At 34.8% G+C, this 21,084-nt stretch overlaps 1 protein-coding gene across 1 annotated transcript in view; it reads right to left on the bottom strand.

The window, feature by feature from the left end:
• CSMD3 (CUB and Sushi multiple domains 3) overlaps positions 1–21,084 on the bottom strand; it is an 823,344-nt gene that overhangs the window by 298,111 nt on the left and 504,149 nt on the right. Inside the window, exons 23-25 of the mRNA XM_076329214.1 lie at positions 15,636–15,805; positions 6,329–6,485; positions 1,889–2,080 (exon numbers count right to left, since the gene is read on the bottom strand). Coding sequence (XP_076185329.1) covers positions 1,889–2,080; positions 6,329–6,485; positions 15,636–15,805 — 519 coding nt within the window. The remainder of the gene's footprint in view (positions 1–1,888; positions 2,081–6,328; positions 6,486–15,635; positions 15,806–21,084) is intronic.

The raw sequence follows: 21,084 nt of genomic DNA, 5'->3' as shown, positions 1-21,084 counted from the left end.
TACACGGTATTCTGAACTGGATGGATCAATAACCTCCCTGTGAATAGCAGACTAATAGATATGTTTTGAGTAAGATTAATTTAAACCTCAAGAAGTTTATACTACAGATTGATTCACATTCTAAATAGATTCACCTATACAGAACATTTTGGAATAATTATAATGTAGTTTTCACAGAGTCTGGTGACAGTGCAAAACCTAGATGCTTAATTTGTGTAACTTTTTTGAAAGATAGTAATTTGAGTTGGATGGTTTAAAGTACTGAAAGAAAAAAGAATATAAAACCTTGAGTATATGCAGCATATCATCACTTTTGACAGAGGTCCAGATTCAACTCTGGATTTCAATTTGTTTACATTTTTTGTTAGTTTATATCAGCTCTGAATCTGGCTCACTTCCTAATCCAAAGGTGGCCAACCTGTACCCTTTGAGCTGTATGCATACATTCTGGAGAGGGACTGCTGAATAATTAAATCCAGGGACCTTCTTCCAAACAACCTCTGTCATGGAGGGGACACACGACAACAGTTTTTATCTCCCATCTGTGAGCTATTCTAGTGATCCCCTTCCAGTAGACCTTCTAGATTTGAACTATATGAGGTTTTGAATATTTGCTTAGAATATGAGAAAGTTGAATCTCCCACAGTTAGTGTAAATAGTGCACAGTACATAATCTACATAATCAATAAAAAATGAAGGAATAACTTTAGACAAATTTACCTTGGTCTGTTTTAAAACTAAGGAAGAAGTCACTCATATATATATATCTGAGTGCTACTACAGTGATACATCCTATGATTTTTAATACTTATTATGGGACTGAAAATGTAATTTGTTGTTCAAACTTTTAATCTCAACTTTCTGGCACCTTCACATTTTATTCGATCTTTTTGTTTCAAATTCCATCATATGTTCTTTGTACAGCTCCTATTTGCTACTTGCACGTTCCAATGCCATGTTTTCCATCTAATTCTTCAGTTTCATATATCCTAAATGACATAGAAGTTAGTTAAGGCTTATCAGAAATTGGGATTTAAGCATTTATTCCCTAATTATTACTCCAAGAGAGCTGTTCAGTTCTTATTTGTTGCATTTTTTTCCTAAATGGGCTTTATGTCTTGATAAAGTTATGCCAAAGTACATTGTTTTCTGTCAAACTTAAATCTAGGCACAAAGTGCATTTCACCCCTTGCTTCCTCTACTCACTCAATCCCCATTTCCTTTAAGAGGAGATGAAAAAGGAAAAAAAAATACTAGAATATTTGTGTCTTGTCTTCTTTTTGCTCTCCTATGGAAGAAATTGAGCCTGTAGGTACCTGCACAACTTATAAAGTTATTGTAATACTGTAATAAAGTGTATAATATTGTTATTCATCACAGCAACATAACAGAAGCCAAGTGACAAAAATACAGTATAACTCTGTATTTCTTCATATCTTTAAGTTTTTCTTTTAATTTATTTTATAGTATTTATATGCAAATATATGAAAAGTTTTCTAGCTTAATGTTATTTAGATACAATTAGAAAAAAAAAACCAAACTACTAGTTTTACAACCCCTCATAAAACATATATGGTCCTGGCTTTCTGATCAAGCTGTCTTTTTATGTTGACTATTTGCTGACTATAACTAGATTTTCACGTATTAGGAATTTCAGTATGCATGAATGTTTAATAATTACTATCGTTTTTAAACTTAAAAAAGGCAACACCACTCGCAGATTAGATGAGATTTATGCAGTCAGATCTGTAAATGTATGTGTAAATAGATCTGTATACATACAGATCAGATTTCACATAGATCTAACAATCCTTACAATTTTTTCTTTCTTATATTCAGATAATAGTTTAAGTAAATAAAAAAAATAAAAAAATAAATAATCTAATACCAATACATGATGGCAGAGGATAGTCCCATGCCCTTCTTTCCCCAGTCATACACTTTAGAAGGCTACTTCCATGGAGTGTATAACCTGGATTGCATCCATAAATTATAGTGCTTCCAGCAAAATGGCCTTGGTCACTGATTTTATATCCAAACTGTGGCACACCAGGGTCCTCACAATGTGAAAGCTCAAAACCTGTGGTGGGAATAAAACATTGTAGTTACAAAATCAAACAGATAAATAAATTAATGAAATAAAGATTTTCTGTTTTCCAATGGAAATCAAACATTTTCAGACTTCATGTAACAATATATTTAAGGTTTCTTCTCTGTTTTTAAACAGTCTAAGTAGGATAACTGTCTATACCCCTCACTTAGAGCATGCAAACCAAACTGTGTCATAACGTTTTTCGTAAGAGTCCAATTAAAGACTGAGAAGGAAATTCATTATCAATCAGTTCTAAAATGATATGAGAAATTTTAAAATGGCAGTTAAAGTGACTGTCCATTTACTTTGATGACAATGTAGTTTGTGAATAGACATTTAAAGGCTCATAAACAAAATTGCACAGCAGATTTGTTTGTTATTGTGCACAGTAACACTAATGGCACAATAGCATCTATGGCACCAAAGAAATACTGTTATATTCATCAATCCCTACCCTAATCCTGCGTTCAGTAGTTTGTAAATTTAAAAACTACATGCAGGAAGCAATGATAATAATGATCTAGAGAATTCAAGCAAAACAATTTGGAAATTTTGGAAAATTAAGAGATGTGGAGCAAGAAGAAAACAAAATGACTTATGCATTATACAGAAACAGGGAAGCATATTAACATTTGGGGAAACATAAACTGTAATTTGGGAGAAAGATTTTCTATTCCAAATAAGGTTTTCTTTTATTAACTGAGAAGCAGCTCAAAACCTCACTTTGTTCAAAATCAAATGTATTTTATCAGTATCATGCAGCTCAAACTGTTTATAGGTAAAAAAGGCACTTTGTGTCAGATTGATGTTCCTATATGTAGGTGACATGGGAGCAAATGAAGGGTTTTTCATGTCTGCATTGTTCAGTGAAGTAATTTACACAGTATTTGTCCATCTGGTCAACAGTTGGAAGCCTTTTACATCTCTCCTCAGGTACTGAATCATTACTATTGATTGAAAAAATATTCATTATTCTATTTTACAGACAAAATGCTTCAGGTGGATAAGGCTGTTTGATCACATAAGGAAAAATAAAATAGGTCAAATGCTGCATCTTCCCAGTTCTTCCTTCAGCTCATTTAATGCCTCACTGAAAATGGCTCACCTCCTGAAGAGCTTCCACAACCTCCGAGATGAACTTTTCTCATTCCTAGCTAAACTATTGTTTCCCAGTATAGACTGCACTGCAGAAGCTCTAAAAGAGGCTAATGTGAGTCCCAAATGAAGAACTTTTTTTTATATTGCCAGTCTGGATACTTATTGACCAGTTCGAATTTCCTGTCTTCTAAGAAAATTGTTGATCACACTGTGAGAAGAAGTTAAAATGTTCCTTGATCCCTGAGATGTCCTCATCTCTGGACAGCCTGCTTATAGACACAGCACCAAAGTAGTCTTTTCAACTGATCACTTCCCTCTTGAGGGTGAACATATAACTCCATTGCCTAAGCGTAGGTACTAGCAGCATTTTTGCTGCCTTAAGTGTATTTCAGCTATCCACACAGTGCTGGCAGTTCTGGCAACAGGACCAAAGGGAAAACTGTATCCTTTTGGAGAAGCACTTGGTAGCTAAGGGCATAGTGAAGGGATCTAGAATGGCAACAGTTGGCTATTTTAGACAACTGAAGGAGCATGAATGCTCACAATGTGTCCCTGAAGACACAGAATGTTTCATTACAGCTTGTGGGGATTTTGTTTACTGCTTAAAAGCATCAGGGTAAGCCCGTGGTACTTTTGGAAGTTTTCATTGTTTATATATATGAAAAACAAATATTAACTGTCTTTCCCAAAATGGGACATGCAATGGGTGATGATCAGTGGCACAAAGTCTAGTTAGAGGCCAGTAACTAGCAGTGTGCCCTAGGGGTCAATACTGGGTCCAATCTTGTTCAACATCTTCATTAATGATCTGGATGATGGGGCAGAGTGTACCCTCAGCAAGTTCGCTGATAACACCAAAGTGGGAGGAGTGGCTAGTACACCAGAGGATCATGCTGCCATCCAGAGCAACCTTGACAGGCTGGAGAAATGGGTTGACACGAACCTCAGGAAGTTCAACAAGGAGAAGCGCGAAGTCCTGCACCTGGGGAGGAGCAAACCCATACAGCAATATATGCTGGATGCCAGCCAGCTGGAAAGCACCTTTGCAGAAAAGGACCTGGGGATCCTGGTGGGCGCCAAGCTAAATGTGAGCCAGCAATGTGCCCTTGCAGCAAAGGCGGCTATCCTGGGCTGCATTAGGAGGCATGTGGCCAGCAGGTCGACAGAGGTGATTCCTCCCCTCTACCCTAAGCATTGTTGAGGCCACATCTGGAGTATGGTGTCCAGTTCTGGGCTCCCCAGTACAAGAGAGATGTGGAGCTAATGAAGAGAGTCCAGCGAAGGGCCACTAAGATGATTAAGGGGTGGGACCAACTCTCCTATGGGTAAAGGTTGAGAGAGGTGGGACTGTTCAGCCTGGAGAAGAGAGGGCTTGGGGGGGGATCTTATCCATGTGTATAAATCTGAAGGGAGAGTGTAAAGGAGAGTGTAAAGGAGTGTAAAGGAGAGTCTGGCTGGGATGGAGTTAATTACCTTCATAGCAGCCCATATGGTACTATGTTTTAGACTGACTAAACCAGTGTTGATAACACACCAATGTTTCTGCTATTGCTGAGCAGTACTTGCACAGCATCAAGTCCTTCTCTGTTTCTCACTCTGCCCCCGCAGCAAGTAGGCTGGAGGTGGGCAAGAGGCTGGAAGGGGACACAGCTGGGACAGCTGACCCCAGCTGACCAAATAGATATTCCATGCCATATAATGTCATGCTGAGCAATAAAACTGGGGGACAGTCTTTCCAAAGGGGCCATTGGTCAGAGACTGGCTGGGCACTGGTCTGCTTGTGGGAGGTGATGAGTGACTGCCTTTGCATCTCTTGGTTTTTCTTTTTTGCTTTCCTCCCTGTCTTTATTTTTACCCATGAGTTTTTCTCACTCTTTCTCTTCCAATTCTACAAATATCTACAAAAGAAGATTCAGCACTGTTCAGGCTAATAACGATTCAGGCTAGGAAAGTGTATTCTATGAGAATGCCTGTCTCCAAAGACATGAAATGTTAATGATAAGGTTCAAGTGCTGGGCTTGGACGTACCTATATAAATAAGAAAAATGAAATATCTTGACATACACACAGTAACACAGCACTGGAAGGCCTATCTTTAATCATATGGTACAGTCCAATGCTATCACAGGCTATTATGTGGTATAATTATGCAACCTTCACCTGAAAAATAATTACATACTCTCGTAGTATCCTGAAACATTTTCCTTTCATTCTGCTAGACTTACATTAGTTTTATTAGAATTAGTTTTAAAAACATGATGGAGAGTTTTTAAAACGTAAAAAAAAATTTTTGAACAGGTGAAAATGAATGATTTAAGCACAGGGAGAAAAAAGGTTGGCAGCTGCATTGCAGCTTATAACACTGTTCTGCTTGCTAAAAATTCAGTTTTATATAATAATTCAGCGATGATGAAATAATTATACACTAATGAAGTCATATACACTATGTGTCAATAGACACATGTAACAATCACATACATTTTCAGAAGTTGCCACTTGATAAAATAGATGTATATCACTGTTTCCTGTCCACCCTCTAAGCCAGAGATCTGAAAAGATTTTTCCTCTTCTAATCTTTATTGTTTAATTTTGTCAGTCTACATATAGGTAAGAAGTTTTTGTTAGGAATCTTTCTTTATCATTTTGGTTCCAAATTGGATTATTCTAAACAATAATTCAAACTCAGAAATTGCTAGTCTAATGCAGTTAGTATCAGATATGAGTCTTAAGATGGAGAATGTCTTTTACTTATGAATTATATTTATGAAACAATGGGGTTTGGTTACACATTTAAAACTACTCACATGCTTAGATATTTTTATGTGCTTATACAATTAACTGAAAACTATCCTGTTTTTTCTTATCCTTTCCGAGACTGAAAAAAAACTTCAGAATAACCCACTAGAAAAAAGACAGTGGTTTAAGTATCAAACTACACAAAGTACTGTCAAAGCAAGGTTTCAGTATGCTGCATGTTTTGGGTTTTTTGAAGTACAATTTTGAAACATTATTTTGATGAGTGATGAGTGATTTGATGTTGATTTTATCATTATTTGTCTTTTGACTGCATTTTCATCTTATGAGAAAAGAATTTTTTAAAATCATAAATTTATTACTAATGTTTTCTCAAATACTTACTGGTATACACAAGCTGAAAACCTTCATCAGTGCCCTCCATGTCTGAGTTAAATTCCAACCACAAATGATTTGAAGTACTACTTAGCGTCAGGCCTCTTAATGATGCCCCAGTATACGCACCCAGCAGGTGAGCAGTGTTGTCTTTGCCATCATAGATCTGTAAAACAAATGTGAGTTTTACAGTTATGAAGAAAAAAAATGAGATATTTGATTTACAAAATAATTCTGTACATCTCCATTAAGAGGGAGGACAGCTCTGCCAAGGGAGATCTATTGCCAGTCAACCCAAAGTACTATTTGGATATGCTGTTTGCCTCTCTTGAGTTAAGTTGACTTAATTGTGGTGATTTTTCAAAGGCACAATTTAAAATATGTCAGTTCCTTTTTTGCATAACAATAGAAATGGGCAGAGGTGCCATATCAGCTCAGTGTTTTTAAACATCTGTGTTTTCTCTTTCACTGCCAGCATTGAAATGCTGGTCACAACCTATCAGCAAATACCTATTTTGTGTAGCTGTCTCTGCCTCAAGTCACTGGGGTGGCATGATAGAAAAGCTCACATCTCCCCAACTTTGGCTTGTGAAATAAACCTCTGGATTTTTTTTCTATGTAAAGAGAGGTTCAACTATATCTATAAAGTAAAAGAGGAGTAGGAAATAAAATAAATCGAACAACTGCTTCTGTAAGTTGAAAGAGTAATTTAATCTATATGTAAATTGGAATACAGCATTTTTATTATTTATTTTTCTTTCAGAGTTGTTCTTTTTCATATTTGAAACAGAAACTTCTATCAGACTACTAAATATATAAAACAATCTTTTAATAGTTCTCAGCAAATTTCCTTACAAGCTTGGTTGCTTTAAAACATCACAGGTTGTTGCATTCCTATCATTCCTAAAAATAGTTGAACTATAACTTAACAATAATTGCTAACCCAACCACTATGTCCTGTAGGATTTATTTAGTGACTTCTATAATAATTAAACTTTCATAAATTAGTTTTAAGAAAAATTTCACTTGCAAATCAGTAAATTGACCTCTGAATAATTTTCAAATTGCAATATAGGGAAATTCTAAAGCTTTAGCAGAAAAAATAGGGAATTGTCTCCAGTTCTAAATAAAATCTAATTGTATTAATTTGAAATGTAATTAAAGCTTGAATTTGTAAACAGGGATCTATACCACAATGAAATGAAAAAAAAAAAAAATACACCAGCAATAGTAGTAAGGCAACAAAGTGAATGTGAAATATTATGATGCCTGCTCCACATTTGTGAGAATGACTTATACACGTAAATCCTATTTTGCAGAAATCCTCATGTCTCCAGTAATAACAAAGACCTTACATTTAATGATATGCTGAAATAAAACAAATAAGCCATTTCTAGCCACCTCTAATGAACAAATAATTGTATGGCAGTTTAAGAAGCACAGCAAAATGACTTGGTATCATTCCTTGTTTTTTTACTGAAAGAAGCAAATAAATTCCAAGCAAACTTCACATTTCAATGCCAATGTCCTTAAACAGAGTAAAAGTAAGAAATTAAAGCAAAAAAAAAAGGTACAGTTAATGCTTATCAACTAAAAAGTAATTTTAAAATATATATTATATTTTTAAAATATAATAATATTAAAATGGTGTCTTAATTTTATTTAAAACTTCTTTAAAACTATACTGAGATCAGTAATCAAGCCAGAAAAAAAACAACAGGAAATTAGTTCTGAAATTGACTTAGTTTGTTTCAGTAACTGAAAGAAAAAAGTCCATTCCAGGAGAATTACTGCTATCCTACAGAGATATTTACATCATGACAGACTTAAAGAAAACCCAGCTTGAACTTGATGTTCTTTCTCCTAATCTCTCCAAGCTACTTATAACTAATACACCCAAGGATTCAGGATTTATTTTATTTTTAATCGCTACATAAGAGTAATCCATTTCCTGCTATGTGTGTATCACTAATAATTAACCAAAGGAAGCTATTAATAAGTTATACCAACTATTCTCAATGTCTCACCAGAACTTCCCATAAGCCACTTCATGACACAAATTTTCTTCATGTTAGAATTTCCCCACACATACTTTATTGCCAGCTTTGTTAACTGACCTACCCTATTAAACCTTTCACATTGGCACATTGTCATCTCTCTAGAGCTGAAACTAATTCTACTTTATGGGCTAACTAGCTGTCCCACTGTATAATACTTCTAAGCCTCTATCATTTCTATGAAGGAACAAAATTTAAAGTACCCTAACACTTCTGAAACTCTATGATTCTTTGAGTAGAACTGCATTTGGATGAGGGAGGGATGTGATTCACTTGAACATGAAATTGAATTTTTTTTTTTTCTTTTTGTTGCTGACTTTCAAATATTCAAAGTAGCATATGACGGTTGGACTCAATGATCTTAGAGGTCTTTTCCAACCTTAATGATTCTATGATTCTATATACTCCTCTTCTTGAGATAGCGGGGTCTCCCTTAGGACAATAAATGGATGCATATTTTGTAGTATAATTCTCAACTTAAGTCACGTCTTTTTTGTGCTTCATTCAAGTTAATGGGCATAGAAATTTCTAGATGTAATTTAAATGATACAGCTATTAATTCTATTCCAAATCTATCTTTATTTTTCTTTAACGTATTTAAATTGCAAAGAGAGTGGTAACAGCCTACATTCTCTTGTGAGATTTGCAGAACCAGCATTTTCTTTCTAATCTTCCTAAAATAGGTGGGAGTTTTGCTAAAGATTTTGAATTACTTAATAATTCAGCTTCAGAATTTGATCCAGAAGACAAGATTATATGTGAATTAAGGTAGCACTATAATTTTATTTTTAATATAGTAATATTCTTTATTAAGGTCTTGCCAGTACATCTGGATTTACGTCGCTTGGGTCTTAAATGTATGGCTAAGAATAATCATTATGAGAATATTATTTGGTTGGATGCATTTTCCTCAAAGTCATCCTGTAGCATTAAAGCAAAGATAATTGATTCATGACTGTATAATGCCTGAATATGCCAGTGACAAGCTATTAAGAAAACAGAGGTCCATCTTTATCAGCTATTTAAAGGCCTGATCTGTTAAATGATTAATTCATAAAGAGGAGCAAAGGCACAGAAAATTGCATTAATGTTCTTCATATCACAATGATATTTTGAAATGTTATAGGGAAGGATGCTAATAGTGAACACTGTTTACATAAATATGATTTGAACGGATAGATGTAATGTTTAATTTGGGGAGGAGGGGTTATGTTTGCATTTACAGTTAGAGAATAAATAAAACTTCCTAAGCTTTCAAGGGGCTCCATTATCAACAAATTTTAAATGGAAATTAATGGCCTTTTTTCTGCTAACTTATTTAACTCCATAAAATCTTAGCAAGGGAATAGTATAAAGTGAATGTATTAAATTTGTGCATTATAATCAAACTATTTTTCAGATTTGCCATTGAAACATAAAAGGCATATGGATATGAAGATCTGTGCCTTTATAAAGAGAAGAAATAATGTAAAATCAGCAGCTCAGAGCTGAGGCTGTCAACACCCTGTCAAATATATCATTTATATCACTTGCAAAAAGAAGCACTAGTATAAAGACAGCAAAGGGCCCATATGTTTGGGTGGTTTTTTTGTTGCCTACATTTATTACCTATTTCTCACTCATGTTTTTAGGATGATATTGCTAAAAGGATTATGATAGCAAGTGTGGAGATTCTTAAGAAACAAATTAGCAAAAAGCCCCAAACGTTACCTCCCTTCAAAGTCTTTGTACAAAAACCCTCAAAAACTGAATCATGTGCACACATTTCAAAGCTGGCCCACAGGTGAGACAGCAAACAAATGCAGTAAAACTGAATCCTCCGTATTTTGCAGGAGCACAAACAGTGCTGAGCCAGGCACAGGGGAAGGGGACCCTTAATGCCAGTTCTTCTATTTGGTTTACTGGCACACTGTTACCTGCCTGTTGCTGCACTCAGTGTTTTAATAGACGGAAAAAGAAAGATTGCTCCATTACAGTATCAAAAATAATTCTTAAAGCCATTTTTTTTCCACATAGGTGCAATCTCATCCGGCACATCAGCTCTCACTCTACATATTGCCAAGCACATAACCTACTATAAAAGGAAAACAAATCCCCACAAACAACTGATGTTCTCTTTCCATCTCAGTCCTTTTCATACTTGGCGTTCCTTCCTCTTTTGTTTTAGGTTCATTTATGGAATCTGCCTGCAGATTTTTTTGGGGCAGGGGTTTGGTTTTTTTAACATTAACAGAAAACTACTCATTGATTAGTACCATGCATAGGTACATTTTTATTTATGTTGAAATCTACTGAAAATAAAGAAAACAATCATATTATCTTTGTTCAAGCTTCAATTTTAATAAAAGATGCCTTTCCCCCAGTAAATTAGAAAAGTATATTAACAGATCTTTAACATAAAAGAATACTTTCTACATTCAACTGATTTCCACACAAATAAAGTGTTCACCACTAACAATGGACTATTCAGGCAAGTAGGAGAATGGCAACTCTGTTCCTTTCCCTGCAAATCTAAATGGTTTGTTTACAACTATCAGAGACTACAGACTTTACAAGCAAAACTGGTGGATGGAGATAAAAGCGGGGAAAAAAAGCAGGAAGAAATGTTCTCATACTTCGGAAACCATGTATTCATTTTCCCTGCCTCTCACATAGGCAGTTTACTCTAAAAATTTTGAATTCTGGAAACATAGCACACAAACTCAGTTATCAGTACAATTACAAAGAAGGAAAGAATTGTTATACAGTTTCTGAGATTAATATTAAATTGATTGGCGTATAGTGACTATACAGATCTTAAATACTTCATATGCCTTCATGAAACTTTCATGAATATTAAAACAAGATGTGGCACTATCAAGAGCAGGTTATAGCCCTACACACAAAAAAGTAGAGAGACTTATATATTTCTTACAGTTTCCAATGAAAACCAACCAGCCAAACAAAAAAAACACCTACAACATTAACGTAAGTAGCCAGAGCAGTTACATCAATAAAAGAAAAAGAGAATCACATACTAAATGAAACAAATGAAAAACAAATTATGTGTTCTGAAACCTCTGTTCTCTACCAGTTCAGAATTAATAAATGGGAAGAATAAATAAGGGTGGTGATTTATTTGTGTTAAATATGCTGTTTCCCTATAATGCTGTATTCCCAGTCCAACTGTTTCATTGTTTCAATCACAGTGCTTGTCAGGTATAAATTTGATCCATGGTCACTTAATTCATGTGGTAAGCAGCAGACCCCATGACTTGATTAAACAGCCTATCAAAAGTTTAGTAGAATATTCAGTCTATTCAGACTTTGAATGGAATTTTATCTGCATAGCTCTAGTAATCTAAAATATTAGCTGATAGAAAAAGTAACACAAAGTACATGATTAACTTTTTTGCCAACATTTTCATCTATCTGTTCTGAAAAACAGAGATGCATTATCTGTTTCTTAACCAAAGCCTGAAGCTAAAAGACTGAGCTTTAACTGTAAAATATTGTGGGGTTGCTTCATTTGTGTTTGGGGAAAGGAAGCCCCTTCTGGAAGCTGTTGTTTAAATATCTTGGTTTCCAAATGGTGAATTCCTTACCCTCCCTAGTTCATTGTTAAAAGGCAACTGTGTGTTCAGTGTACGTCACTCAGCTTTTTGCTGTAAGACACGATGATTTTTTTTTTTTTACTTTAACTTCCTTCCATTGTCATTTTTCATTCCAGAATACTTCATTATTCTTTGCTTACCTCAGAGATTTCTTAGAGTTTGGTCAAGGCATTAATGTTTATATACATTTACAAAGTAGTGATATAAATTAGATGAGTTTACAGCATTTGTTGAGTATTATTGATTCACTTAAAACTAAAGTATAAACCTAATGTCATACTCCTGTAGCAAAAAGTGTATTCTCCACAGTCAGCAAAATAGGCAAATTAGGCAGTATTTTCCCTTTTTTCATTTTAGTTATCAGTTCTAGAAAAATAAAAGAAAGTTCCTGCAAACATCTTCAAAGATGTTTTACTGGGATTAACATAAATCAGTCTAAGACAATATAGGAAAAAAATATGGATAACCAAGACTATTTTCCTGATCTTGAAGATATTAATGCTAAATACTAGGCACACTCCCCAGTCAGTCACACACCAAATCTTCCACTGATTCTTTTTCAGCTCCTGGAGATGAGGAGTAATCAGTAATAATAGGGATCAACAGACAACTTCAGAACTGGTTCCATGAGAAAAGTTTCGGAATGTGTGACTGCTGTTTCGTATTTCCTGAAACAAGACTCCTTTATCAAACACACACATGAAAAAAGAGTCTGATGGGATTAAGATAATTTTTAAGAGCTTCATCTGAGAGATGAGGCAAGAAGAGTCATGATGGTCTCCACAGATATCATTCCTTCCCACAATATTAAGGGATGAGTGCCTCTGCCTTGCTATAATGTCAGATAGGCTGAAAAAAGTGATAATCATAATAAAGAATATTTCTTGTAGGTTTTTTTTTTAATAGATTGGGAGGAACTTCAGCTCGGTATTATAATTCAGGGCTGCTGACTTAAAAAACAAACACTCTAATTACTAGATATTACTTTCATCTAACACACTTGCAAAACAGCAAACATTTCTGCCACTGACATTTACAGCTGAGTGGTAGCCTCCCTCCATTTATAATTAATTCAGCATTACTCTTAAGTTCACATTAATTGAGTGGCAATATTAAAGTACAATTTTATTTTATAAGCCTCTGAGTTAACGTTTTCTAGTTAAACATCTGTAGTGCACATGGTTGGAATGGCACTTGAGAAATCTTAAGTGCATAGATCTTTTCAAAATTGTATGTGCATTAAATGATTAAGGAAGGAAAAAAAGAAGAAAAAAATTTAATTGCTTTATAGTCATATTAATTTATATTTATATAAAAGTTTATATTTATATAACTGTATATAACTGTAGCTCCCTCCCTACAGTGCTATGACTTTTACACTAAGATAGTAGAGTTGAATGGTTTCAACCTAAAAAGTCTTGAGGAAAATGCAGCCGTATACTTTTATTGGATGGGCATAAAAATGTGGACAGAAATATTAGGATAGTGATTTGGGTGGATAAGGATTGTGCTGGTTGTGGCTGGGATAGAGTTTATTTTCTTCATAGTAGCTAGTATGGGGCTATGTTTTGGATTTTGGCTGAAAACAGTGTAGATAACACAGGGATGTTTTCATTATTGCTGAGCAGTGCTTACACAGAGTCAAGGCCTTTTCTGCTTCTCACACCACCCCACCAGCGAGTAGGCTGGGCGTGCACAAGAAGTTGGGAGGGGACACAGCTGAGACAGCTGACCCCAACTGACCAAAGGGATATCCCATACCATATGACATCATGCTCAGCATATAAAGCTGGGGGAAGAAGAAGGAAGGGGGGGATGACGTTTGGAGTTACGGTGTTTGTCTTCTCAAGTAACCGTTACACGTGATGGAGCCCTGCTTTCCTGGAGATGGCTGAACACCTGCCTGCCGATGGGAAGGAGTGAATGAATTCCTTGTTTTGCTTTACTTGCATGCGTGGGTTTTGCTTTACCTATTAAACTGTCTTTATCTCAACCCACAAGTTTTACCCTTCTGATTCTCCCCCATCCAGCCGGGGTAGAGTGAGTGAGCAGCTGTGTGGTGCTTGGTTGCCCACTGGGGTTAAAGCATGACAGGATTCAAGTTCAAATGTAAGACCTGACTTCAAATCTTATGCTAACGTTGGTTAATTTAAAGATCTTACCATAACTTCACTGATTTTTGTACTTCATTAAGAAATTCCAAAACTGTTAAAATGACATACCTGCATACATCATCTGGATGTTCTAATGGTAACTTGAATAACTGGGATTTTTTGTTTGTTTTTTTCCATGTTATTTATATGTTACTAAATACTAAACATCTTTCAAATTATTTTTTTCTGTATTAATTAATGTAAAAATTAAAAGATATCTACTTGGTCCTGAAGTAAGCAGAGAGGCCAAAATAAAATAAACATACCTGTGTGTTCTGGGTATCTAGTAGTCTTTGTATTATTTTGTTTTGCTTGTGTTTTGTTTTAAGAAGATCATAATACTTATTTTTATTTAAAACCATTTTATTTACTTATTTTTTTTCTTCTTGGTGCTTGTTTTCATCTTACATTGGTTGTTTAGGTCTGCTTATGCCTTAGTGTAATGAACCCCTTTTTGGAAGTGCCTATGTCTGACAACTAATGACAGAAATCCTAACCTAATGCTCAGATGGCTAAAATTAGGTGAGATAAAACCTAGTCTGAATCGTAGTTGTTTCTTAGAAATATATCTTTCCATAATCCTTCTCATTTGAATAACTACATGGTAGAATATGGTAGAAAAACTTTTTTTTTTTTTAATCAAACATGATTGGTATGATACCTCTTGTTCCTTTGATTTCTAAGAGGCAAGTTTAATTAAATTGAGTATTCTGAAAAACTAGACAATTATTTAATCCCTTTTATGGATATCTTACTACAGTTAGATGGTATGTGCTAAAAGACACTCACCCTGATCATCATCAGCTTTAAATATGTAGTTGGCTAAGCAATATATGCATCTGGAAATGTATATTTTAGGGAATACAGTAATAAAATCTGTGAACAAACCAAAGTAAAAGCTACTGAATTTATAGGGTGAAATTGCTCTATAAAACTCTGGGAGGTTCTAGTATCCTATTTTTCCCTTTGTTGTTTCTTTGTTTAATGCAAAAATTCTCTTCACGTGTAATTGCTGTGATTATCATTTTGCAGGAGATGTTACATACCACACAAGATTAGAGTCATTTAAAGCATAAACCTCATGTACAAAATGTAGTATGTAGACGGTGTATTAAAATAAGCGTCTGGGTGTAATGTTTATTATGTTTAGATCACAGCTCAAGTTATGAAGATACTGAGGAAGAAAACAGAATTTACAAAAGATGTAACTGATGAATATTTAACACTAAGAATAGAATACAAATACACATTGAGGCAACATTTGGTTTACAGTTTCAATCTCTTTTTTAATTATATGTGGTCATAAAAATATATGTTTTAAGGAACAGATTATGGAAACATCTAAGGTTGCCTAATTTTTAACTTTTTAGAAATGGAACTGGTTTAGATACATATTTTCTAAGAGATGCTTAATATAAACTCACCTGATACTGTACTATCACAGACAGATAAACTTCAACGATATGAGGAACTACAAGTTTAGAAATAACAATTAAGTTACATGATTACATACCTTAAGAACATCTCCTTGGGCTAAGTGAAATGTTCTGGCAGAAATATTGATTCCTTTCCCTGCTTGTACCTGAATGCTATAAATACATTCATGGTTGTTTTCATAGTTAAGAGGATAATTGGGAGACAATAAGATTCCTTCATTATTTGTCGTGGAGGCTCCACATTCAGCTGCAAGTAAAAGAAAATGTTAAGGTATATTTTAATAGATAACATAAATATTTTTAGTAACGATGATAATGGGAATGTTAATGCAACCTAGTTCAAAAATGTTAACATTTATTTATATCTAAAGTCTAGTTCTAAATATATGTTCATGACAGTGGTTGAAGGCTACAAGAATATTTCTAAATTGCTGCAATACTTTAACAAAAGTATGTTAAATAATATGGAGAGTTATTATCATATTAATGGCACATTCCATAATTATAATGTTTTAAAGGATATTTCTTGATTTTTTTTTTTTGGAGGAAATACATTTGTTTTTACTTCTCCAACACGGAAACTCATTAAGACTTGCAAATTAAATTAAAGTAAATGTAATCTAGAAGTTCATATGTGTATATATTTATATATACATGCACACATATAAATATACATACATGCAGATACACACATTTTCACACAGATTGATGAAAAAAAAGAATTTTTCTCTAATACTAATTTACCAAAATAAACAGCATAGTCAATGGTATAAATTACAGTGGAAGAAGAGTTATGCTATATCTACCAGCTAAACAATAGAAAAAATTATTTCATTAATAAACAACTAGAAAAATAGTAACTGGGGAAAAAAAAAATTACAAGGAAAGACAAAGGAATTAAATGGGTTTAAGATTAAGATTAAAAATAAAATAAAATAAAATAAAATAAAATAAAATAAAAATAAGAAAGTGTTTCCAAGTAATACTGTTATTATTCCAAAAAAGAAATCTTATAATTAAGGGCTTTGGAAATTAAGTTTAAACACAAAAAAACCCCAAACATAAAAACTTGTGGCAATGTTACATTAGGCATTAATAATTAACTTTCACTTACTATCATATTTTGGAGTACTTACATAATTTTAATGAAGACATTTTTAGCATTGAGGTACCAGGTATTTTAAATTAATACTGACAAACTATTACAATTATTTCCTTCCCTTTTTATTTAGTCTTGATATGTGGTCATTACAGTGCAAAGACAACAGCATTTCCTCTCTTTTTAACATATTTAGATTGATTTTAAATTTAATTGTTACACTAAATTTTCTGGGTTTATGTTTATTTTCAGGATCACTTCAATATGCTTGCAATTTATTTTACCCAGTATCATAAGAATGCTCCCCAGTTATTTTAACTTGGGAAATTAATTGGTTTATAATTTCACAGAATAAGAAAATGTATTGTGCAAAACTATGTTGTACTTCTAATGGTTTGAAAAGATATTTAAGCAATCTATGGTATCTATTTTAAGAGCTATTATTGTTTATTAGCATTATTATAATTCCCTCACTACACTTGTTTGAGTGAAATCCAGGTTATTGAAATATATATTTTTTGTATGAAATTTATACATTAAATGACAAAAACACATTGATTAACTATTCTTTCTGTACACAGCTAAAACAAATATTGTGCAGAAAGCCAAATCAGGCACAGATCAAAGTAGAACAAATTCTTCATGACTATGTTTAATTCAATAGTGATACAGAACAAGTACCCAAATAATTCAGGTGTCATCACTTTGTCTTAGAACAGCTGGATACACATAAACTAGGCAGAAGTGGAAAACCTTCTAGTCCACATGATCATGTCTATCCTTTTATTTTATTCTCAAATAAATGGGTATTTGCTACTCTGAAGATGCATAGGTCAGTTTGAATTACAACACATAGGAGTAAGATAACTGTAATTTCAAGTTTGTGGGATATCCTTTCCCATTCCAGAGAGACAGAAAAGTCAAAAGGCACAAGGTATTTATGGTATTAGGTTGATCCAACAACTCTGTTTTTGTCAGAACTGTAATTCAAAGCAAATTGTTTAAATCTGAACGCAGCAGTGAGACAACTGTTAGGACACTTTTAACTAATATTTGAGAACCATGCTATGTTTTCTGTTAAAAATAAGGAAATTGTTCATGTCATAATATTTGTCAATAGAATCATAGAATAGTTCGGGTCGGAAGGGACCTTTAAAGGTCATCTAGTCCAACCCCCCTGCCGTGGGCAGGGACATCTTCAACTAGATCAGGTTGCTCAGAGCCCCCTCCAACCTGACCTTGAAGGTTCCCAGGGATGGGGCATCCACCACCTCTCTGGGAAACCTGTGCCAGTGCTTCATCACCTTCAGCGTAAAAAATTTCTTCCTTCTATCTAGTCTAAATCTACCCCCCTTTAGTTTAAAACCATTACCCTTTGTCCTGTTGCAACAGACCCTGCTTAAAAGTTTGTTCCCATCTTTCTTATAAGCCCCCTTTAAGTACTGATAGGCTGCAATAAGGTCTCCCCAAAGCCTTCTCTTCTCTAGGCTGAACAACCCCAACTCTCTCAGCCTTTCTTCATAGGAGAGGTGTTCCATCCCCCTGATCATCTTCGTGACCCTCTTCTGGACCCACTCCAACAGGTCCGTGTCTTTCTTGTGCTGAGGGCTCCAGAGCTGGACACAGTACTCCAGGTGGGGTCTCACCAGAGCAGAGCAGAGGGGCAGAATCACCTCCCTCGACCTGCTGGTCACGCTTCTTTTGTTGCAGCCCAGGGCTGCAAGCGCACATTGTCGGCTCATGTCCAGCTTTTCATCCACCAGTACCGCCAAGTCCTTCTCGGCAGGGCTGCTCTCAATCCCTTCGTCCCCCAGCCTGTATTGATATCAGGGCTTGCCCCGACCCAGGTGCAGGACCCTGCACTTGGCCCTGTTGAACCTCATGAGGTTCACATGGGCCCACTTCTGCAGCTTGTCCAGGTCCCTCTGGATGGCATCCCATCCCTCAGGCTTGTCAACCACACCACTCAACTTGGTGTCATCTGCAAACTTGCTGAGGGTGCACTCAATCTCACTGTCTGTATCATTGATGAAGATATTAAACAGTACCGGTCCCAATACGGACCCCTGCAGGACACCACTTGTCAGTGATCTCCATCTGGACCTTGAGGCATTAACCACTACTCTCTGGATGCGACCATCCAACCAATTCCTCATCTACTGGACAGTCCACCCATCAAATCCATATCTCTCCAATTTAGAGCGATTGAGTACAATCTGATTGTGCTTTTCTTCATATAGAGGGAGAATGTTGTGTTCCAAGTTGTGGAAGCGTTCAAGGTCAGGTTGGATGGAGCTTTGCGCAACCTGATCTAGTGAAAGATGTCCCGCCCATGGCAGAGGGGTGGACTAGATGATCTTCAAAGGTCCCTTCCAACCCAAACCATTCTGTGATTCTATGTACAATCTCAATCCTTGTTAGCAGACAAGAAAGTGAGTTTAGTAACAGTAGTCTTGAAAACCAAAGTATAAAAGAATTTCTCCCATAGCATTCAGTTATATCATTACGGTTCCACAGAAGCACGCACCACAGCCTACAACAGTAGCTCCTTTTGTACACTTCTCAGATGGATTCTCACAAAATCAAGTTAGTCCCTTGCTTCTCTACTTGCCTCTTGTCAGTGCAAATTATGACTTTAAAAAAAGACAAACCACAAAACACCAAACACACACACAAAAATCAGCAGTATAATTCTGAATAAGTGCAGAATCAAACAGGGAAGATACGCGAAGATACTTTCCAAACTATACCATAATAATTCTATCTGCCAATCTCCACTTCTATGTTGCTTAAAATTACATGGAACTTCAGGCAACCTATGGTTGCCTTCTAGTCTTTGTTGTTAATACTACAGCATAAATCAAAAAAGACCATAATACTTATATGTGCAGTTAAGTGCTGAGTAAAAAAGTGTCAGGGAAAAAAATGTTAACTAAGTTCTTAAGTTTAAAATAAATACAAATATTAAACATATGTAATTTGTTTAAAGTGTTTGGAAAATAATTTTAACAGGCATTACATTGAGTGACAGAAAAAAGAGACTGAAGAGGCAAACCAGATAAAATTAAGGGAAAATGTATAAAGAAGGAAATACAGAAGAACGCAAAGAAGGGACAAAACACTATTTCAGAAGTAAAGGAAAAATCACAGAGGAACAGAAAGTCGGTGACCGTCCTTTAAAAACATACTTAGAGCTGTTATCAGAAATTACAAACATTTCTGCACTGCCTTAATGTTTCATTTTAGTAACATTTCCTGTTCCACAGAGATGGAATTCAGGTTGTTTTAGAGACAAAGTTGGTTTTTTTTTTTAAATCCACTTATTTCAGCTGAAACTTAGAACCTACCCTACACACTTTGCTTGTAGAAAAAAAAAGAAATAGGGAAAATATTCCAACATCCAGCTATGTTTCCACATAGGCTTAAATTCAGCCTTATATAAAGTACAAGGATGTAACACTAAGATTGAAGTAAATCACTGTTTCTGGACTTTAACAGAAATATAGAATCATTTCAGTATTAGAAAGGAAAATAAACAAAAGCTCAAAGAAAAATAATGAAAGGAAAACACTGATATAATAAGCTATTTATAAGAAATTACTGTTATGCTTTTGGTTATGAATGTGTGTTCATTGCACATTTCCATAATAAAACAGATGAGTTTAAACTACTGTTTATTAGTTTATTTAAATTCTGTAATCATGTAAAATGCCATTGCTATTCTAACCAAGGAATGAAATGTATCTGTTTGGGTAATTTAACATTTTTGAAAACAATTCTTCATTGAATGGCTTTTTCTTTTAAAATATGCTCTGTTAGGAGAATTTTGCAAAGTTTCTCACAATTCAGCTGATGAAATGCTCACCATAAATAATTATCAAACAAATAAATGTGACATGCTGCTACAGATTGAAATTCAGCCATTGTTTTCTTCAAGACAATCCCTTGGAATCAAAAGATAAGAGCTACAAATAGCAGTTCTGTATTTTGAAAAGATGTTATCTCTTGGTTAGGAGACTAAGTGCATTGCAAAAGCTTGACTGAGCAAGTAAGTGGAAGCATTCTAAAAAGGATTTTATCTTTAACCAACAGTGGTAGTAGACTGCAAATCAACAGCTACTTCAGAAAGTGTATCTAAATTCAGTGCTTAAACAGTGCTGTTTCTCATAAAACTGTTAAAAATCTTCAGAATCTTCAGAAGTTCTACCTCTTCAACTGATGGCAGATGTAAGCAAGAAAACAGACTCTTGTCAAAACAAGGCAACAAAACAGAGGATAACAAGACAATCCTGAAAGGATTAAGTTGTGACTGAAGCATTCTTTTCTTGAATAATCTCAGTTATGAGGTCATCAAAAGTTTTCCAGGTGGTTTTGGTATCCTGACAGACTTCAGTACAGGAAACCCTATGCTGATGAAGAAAATGAGA

This window comes from Aptenodytes patagonicus, chromosome 2, assembly GCF_965638725.1.
Source record: "Aptenodytes patagonicus chromosome 2, bAptPat1.pri.cur, whole genome shotgun sequence".
Classification (NCBI taxonomy): Eukaryota; Metazoa; Chordata; class Aves; order Sphenisciformes; family Spheniscidae; genus Aptenodytes; species Aptenodytes patagonicus.
This window is presented reverse-complemented; position numbering and strand designations above follow the sequence as displayed.